The sequence below is a fragment of the Heteronotia binoei genome, chromosome 6 (assembly GCF_032191835.1).
Source record: "Heteronotia binoei isolate CCM8104 ecotype False Entrance Well chromosome 6, APGP_CSIRO_Hbin_v1, whole genome shotgun sequence".
NCBI lineage: Eukaryota > Metazoa > Chordata > Lepidosauria > Squamata > Gekkonidae > Heteronotia > Heteronotia binoei.
The window spans coordinates 134,733,406-134,739,405 of NC_083228.1; the positions used below are offsets into that span (position 1 = coordinate 134,733,406).

Sequence of the window (6,000 nt, forward strand, 5' to 3'; positions counted from 1 at the left end):
CCTCCCTCCCACTTCAGGGTCATCAGAAAGTGGTGGGGGGAGGGCAATGTCTGCTCGGCACTGTTATTCCCTATGGAGCCCAATTCCCATAGGGTATAATGGATTGATCCACAGATATCTGGGGCTCTGTGGGGGGGGCTGTTTTTTGAGGTAGAGGCACCAAATTTGCAGCATAGCATCCGGTGCCTCTCCTCAAAACACCCACCAAGTTTCAAAAAGATTGGATCAGGGGGTCTAATTCTATGAGTCCCAAAAGAAGGTGCCCCTTTCCTTCACTATTTCCAGTGGAGGAAAGGCATTTGAAAGGTGAGCGGTGCCTTAAATTTGATGGCCAGAACTCCTTTTGGAGTTCAATTATGCTTGTCACAACCTTGCTCCTGGCTCCACCCCCCGTGTCTCCTGGCTCCACCCCCAAAGTCCCCAGATATTTCTTGAATTGTACCTGGCAACCCTAGTTGAAAGAATGGTTATCAATGAGAAACAGAAGGTTATTAGAGTTGGAAGGGATCACCTGAGATATGAGTGGCATGGCTACCGCTAGTATAAATAAACAAAGGTTAATGTATACTTTAAAAACCATTAGTTAGACATGCGCTGTTGAGGCAACAGAATAAATATAAATCTAGGTTATGTCCAAAAACACCATTGTGCCTCCCAACCGAAGAAGCATTTTACAAGCAAGAAGTGATGAGTAAACATGAATGGTTAACCTATTGCAGGGCTTTTTGGATAGAAAAAGCCCAGCAGGAACTCATTTGCGTATTAGGCCACATCCCAACATTACCATTGTTTCACATAGGGCTTTTTTGGTAGAAAAAACCCAGCAGGGACTCATTTGCATATTAGGCCACACCCCCTGACACCAAGTCAGCTGGAACAGCGTTCCTGGGCATTCCTACTCAAAAAAAGCTCTGACCTATTGTGATTTGTCAGTTTTTACTCAAGGTGAATGCAAGATGAAATCAAGGGACAAGCTGATAAAAGAAGCAGGAGTCAAGTATCACCTTTAAGACCAACAGACGTTTATTCAGAATAGAACAAGGCAGGAGTCCAGTAGCACCTTTAAGACGAACCAAGGTTTTTTTTCAGAATGCAAGCTTTCGTAGGCATGCATACTTCATCAGACGAAGGAATGGTGTACAGTGAGCAGAGTTACATATAGCTGGTGGGCAGTGGTTAAGCATGCAAAATGGTACAGAGTTATAATCCAAAAGCAAAACAGTGAAATTAACAAATAGAAAAGACATTTGGTCAAATTGAAAGAACATTTGGTCTGGATAGCAATCTGCATGTCAGAATTGAAGAAAGTGTTACAGGGCAATAAAAGCAGACTGTTAATTGCTCTCTGGTTTCTTAAAGTCGGGGTTAAACAGAACTATTTTCCCAGAAGTGTTCCTTCGTCTGATGAAGTAGGCAAGCATACAAAAGCTTATGAAAGCTTACATTCTGAATAAAACTTGATTGGTCTTAACCAGTAGTCCAGTTGGCTGCTGGACTTCAAATTTGTTCTCTTTTGTTCAGAATGTAAGCTTTCGTGTGCATGTACGAGAAAGCTTACATTCCGAATAAATGTTCATTTGTCTTAAAGGTGATATTTGACTCCTACTTTGTTCTACTGCTTCAGACCAACACGGCTTCCCATCTGGATCTGATAAAAGAAGGATACAACTGCCAATTTTTTTTTTGCGCAATTATTAGAAAGATTTAAATTAGATAGACAACTTTAAGGTTTCAAAGAAAGTCAGACTGTATTTGAAAGAGAGTTCTGTACAAATGACGTCCATGTTATTACTAAAATGTGTAAATTTTTGCTGCAGCTACAAAACAAGCTGAACAGGTAAAAGGATTGTATGGTAAGATGGGCTAAGAACATTGGACTTGATATACAAATGGAACAATGGGAAAGAATCTGGCGGAAGGGTCCAAAATTTACAAGCAGCGCTAAGCTTAAAGACACTTTTTATAAAATGATGTCTCGATGGTACATATCCCCAGATAAATTGGCTAAAATGTATAAAAATACTTCAAACAAATGTTGGAAATTAAAGGATTTTTTATCATATGTGGTGGACTTGTAACGAAGCTAAGAAATTCCAGCTACAAATGCATATGAACATATGAAGCTGCCTTATACTGTCCATCAAAGTCAGTATTGTCTACTCAGACTGGCAGTAGCTCTCCAGGGTCTCAAGCTGAGGTTTTTCACGCCTATTTGCCTGGACCCTTTTTAGTTGGAGATGCCGGGGATTGAACCTGTGTTTTGATGAGCAAGGTGGTTTTGAGGAGTAAGGTGGTTTTGATGAGTAAGGTGGTTTTGATGAGTAAGGTGGTTTTGATGAGTAAGGAGAATTTTAAATAGCATTTAATTAACATTTCAGAAGGATTAAATAACATTAAGGAGAGTTTTTAATATCATTAGGTACATTGCTTATTAGACTATTTGGTATTGCTTAACTTTTAAATTTGGCATTAAGTGGTTGTATCTGGCTTTATTGTGGAGAAAAAATTGTAGCTTCTTTAAGTTTATGTTCCTCTGATTCTTTTTTTTTCCTTTTGCTTTTTTTCCCTCTCCCCCATATTCCCCCCACCAGTTTTATTCTCACATATGAAAATCTTAAAAGAAAAGCCCTACAGGGTCACCATAATAGGGTCTGTGTTGGAGTTAGGTATTGGGGAGGGGCCTCAGCATGGTATAGCGCCATAAAGCCCACCCTCCAGGGGAGCTGATCTCTGCCAGCTGGAGATCAGTTGTAACAGTGGAAGGTCTCCAAGCCCCACCTGGAGGCTGGCAACCCTAGCAGCTTTCACTCAAGAGCACTTCCCACCACCATTTGACTGAGAAACTTCAAAGCTAGCTAGGACCTGTCATATAGAGGATGGTGTGGAATTGTTGTCTGTGGCCCCGGAAGGTAGGACCAGAACCAATGGGTTGAAATTAAATCAGAAGAGTTTCCGGCTCAACATTAGGAAGAACTTCCTGACCGTTAGAGCGATTCCTCAGTGGAACAGGCTTCCTCGGGAGGTGCTGGGCTCTCCTTCCTTGGAGGTTTTTAAACAGAGGCTGGATGGCCCTCTGACAGCAATGAAGATCCTGTGAATTTAGGGGGAGGTATCTGTGAGCTTCCTGCATTGTGCAGGGGGTTGGACTAGATGACCCTGGAGGTCCCTTCCAACTCTATGATTCTATGACCTCTTCCACAGCCACAACAACTCAGCAACAGCCCTATGCACAGTGCCAGATTAAACCCTATGGAGGCCCCTAGGCATTTGAAAACTTGTGGGCCTCCTTGCAAATTATCTCAGCGTCTGAGTGCCCACCCCGCCACCCATGGCCCACACTACAGCCTGCAGGCACCTTCTTAGAATCATAGAGTTGGAAAGGACCTCTAGGGTCATCTAGTCCAACCCCTGCACAATGCAGAAAACTCACAAACACCTCCCCCTAAATTCACAGGATCTTCATTGCTGTCAGATGGCCATCTAGTCTCTGTTGAAAAACCTCCAAGGAAGGAGAGCCCACCACCTCCTGAGGAAGCACTGTCCCACTGAGGAACCGCTCTAACAGTCAGGAAGTTCTTCCTAATGTTGAGCTGGAAACCGTTTTGATTTAATTTCAACCCATTGGTTCTGGTCCTCTCTTCCGGGGCCACAGAAAACAATTCCACACCATCCTCTAGATGACAGCCCTTCAAGTACTTGAACATGGTGATCCTATCACCTCTCAGCCGCCGCTTCTCCAGGCTGAACCATCCACAGCTCCTTCAACCTTTCCTCATAGGACTTGGTCTCCAGACCCCTCACCATCTTCGTCGCCCTCCTCTGGACTCGTTCCAGCTTGTCTATATCCTTAAAATATGGTGCCCAAAACTGAACACAATACTCCAGGGGAGGTCTTACCAGAGCAGAGTAAAGTGATACCATCACATCACATGATCTAGACACTGTACTTCCGTTGATGCAGCCCAAAATTGCATCTGCCTTTTTAGCCACCGCATCACACTGTTGACTCATGTTCAGCGAATGATCCACTAAGACCCCTATATCCTTTTCGCACATACTACTGCTAAGACAAGTCTCCCCCATTCTATAACCATCCATTGGATTTTTCCTACCTTAATGCAGAGCTTTACATTTATCCCTGTTAAAATTCATTTTATTGGTTTTAGCCCAATTTCCCAGCCTGCCAAGGTCATCCTGTATCCTGTTTGTCTTCTTTCTGTGTTTGCAACCCCTCCCAATTTAGTGTCATCTGCAAATTTAATAAGCATTCCCTCGATTCCTTCATCCAAATCATAGGATATGGAGGACGCAAGTTCAAATCTCCCCACCCTGCCACCGAAGCTCACCAGCTTGGGCCAGCCACAAACACACTTTCTCGCTAACTGACTTTGATGGCCTGAGGGTCTGATTCAGTATAAGGCAGCTTCATATGTTCATATGAGCTCCTGCACCTCTTTTCCCTACAAAATGACCCCTGTGCGGCTAACCTACCTCACAGGGTTGTTGTTGCCAGCAAGGATGAACAGAGGAGAGAACCAGGTGAACCGCTCACAGGTGGGGCAAACAGGCCTGAAATACAGGCGTGCCCAAATTCACACCTGCACCTTTCTGCTTCTCCCAGCAGCCGCCGCACCTGAGCCCCGGAGGCAGGGCAGGTTAACCCAAAAAATGGCGGCTTGAGGCTGGGAACCTACCATACTCGATGCCCCCAGCTAGGAACAGGAGCCCGATGGTGATGTTGGTCAGTTTCTTCTCCCGCTGGTGATCCATGCGTCGGTTTCTCAGCCCCCCCCCCACCCCCGCTAGAGGAGGGCGGGGCTGAAGAAGATCAAAGCTCCGGAGACATCAAAGGCCCGGCGGGGACCCCGCTCTGCTTTGCGCCCCAGCCAGCCAGGGGGACTTTAAGGGCTCTCCGGGGGGCGGGGCCGCGCTGGCCGGCGGCCAATGGCGAGCGCATCCCGGCCCTCCAGGCGCCCAGCCCCTTGGCCTGCTGCTGCTAACCTGGCGCCGGGAGCGGCAGGGAAGCGGGCGGCCAATCAGAGCGCGACGCACACCGAGAGCGCCCCGCCCCCTCGGGAAAAGGCACCACTATTTTCACAAGGAGAATCTCCGCCCCGGCGGTCAGGCGCTGCGGGAAGACGGGCAAGCCGCCGCCGCCGCCGCACCTGAGCCCCGGAAGCACGGCAGGCTCAATCCAAAGGGTGCAACATGTAACAAGGGAATAGAATATAATTATCATATCCCTTCCAACGCTAGAAGAAAATCGTAGAGTTGGAAGGGACCTCCTGGGTCATCTAGTCCAACTACCTGCATAATGCAGGAATTTCACAAATTATTATTATTATTAGGGTTAGTATTATGTAAAGCTCAGCAGGAACTCATTTGCGTATTAGGCCACACCCCAGCACCCAGCTAGCCAGAACTGCATTCCTGCTCAAAAAAGCATCATCATCACGTAAAAAGCTCAGCAGGAACTCATTTGCATATTAGGCCACACCCCAGCACCAAGCTAGCCAGAACTGTGTTCCCACTCAAAAAAGCATTAGTAGTAGTAATAATATTAGTATTATTACTTTTTATAGAAAAGGCCCAGCAGAAACTCATTTGCATATTAGATCACACCCAATGACATCACCACTATTTTCACAAGTGGAAATGATTTGCATATAAAGCCACACCCCCTGTATTCCTTTGCGTTCTTGCTCCAAAAAATTCTCTGATTATTATTATTATTATTATTATTATTATTATTATTATTATTATTATTATTATTATTATTATTATTATTATTATTATTATTGTCATGGCCCATGGGTAGGCTTCCCACCCACCCCTTTTTTTCTTTTTACAAAAGACAACCAAATTTGTGTGCAAGCTTTCAGTTCCTCCCGGCTTGCCGACCTCCAGGTGAGGCCTGGAGATCTTCTGGAATCACACAACTGATTTCCAGACTACAGGAGATTGGTTCGCCGGGAGGAAATGGCAGCTTCAGAGCTTAAA

The 6,000-nt window shown here is 45.4% G+C and overlaps 1 protein-coding gene across 1 annotated transcript in view; it reads right to left on the reverse strand.

The window, feature by feature from the left end:
* Window positions 1-4,877, reverse strand: part of LOC132573412 (major facilitator superfamily domain-containing protein 8-like) — a 43,940-nt gene extending 39,063 nt beyond the window's left edge. Inside the window, exon 1 of the mRNA XM_060240913.1 lies at window positions 4,695-4,877. Coding sequence (XP_060096896.1) covers window positions 4,695-4,770 — 76 coding nt within the window. The 5' untranslated portion in view covers window positions 4,771-4,877. The remainder of the gene's footprint in view (window positions 1-4,694) is intronic.
* Window positions 4,878-6,000: the final 1,123 nt, after the last annotated feature.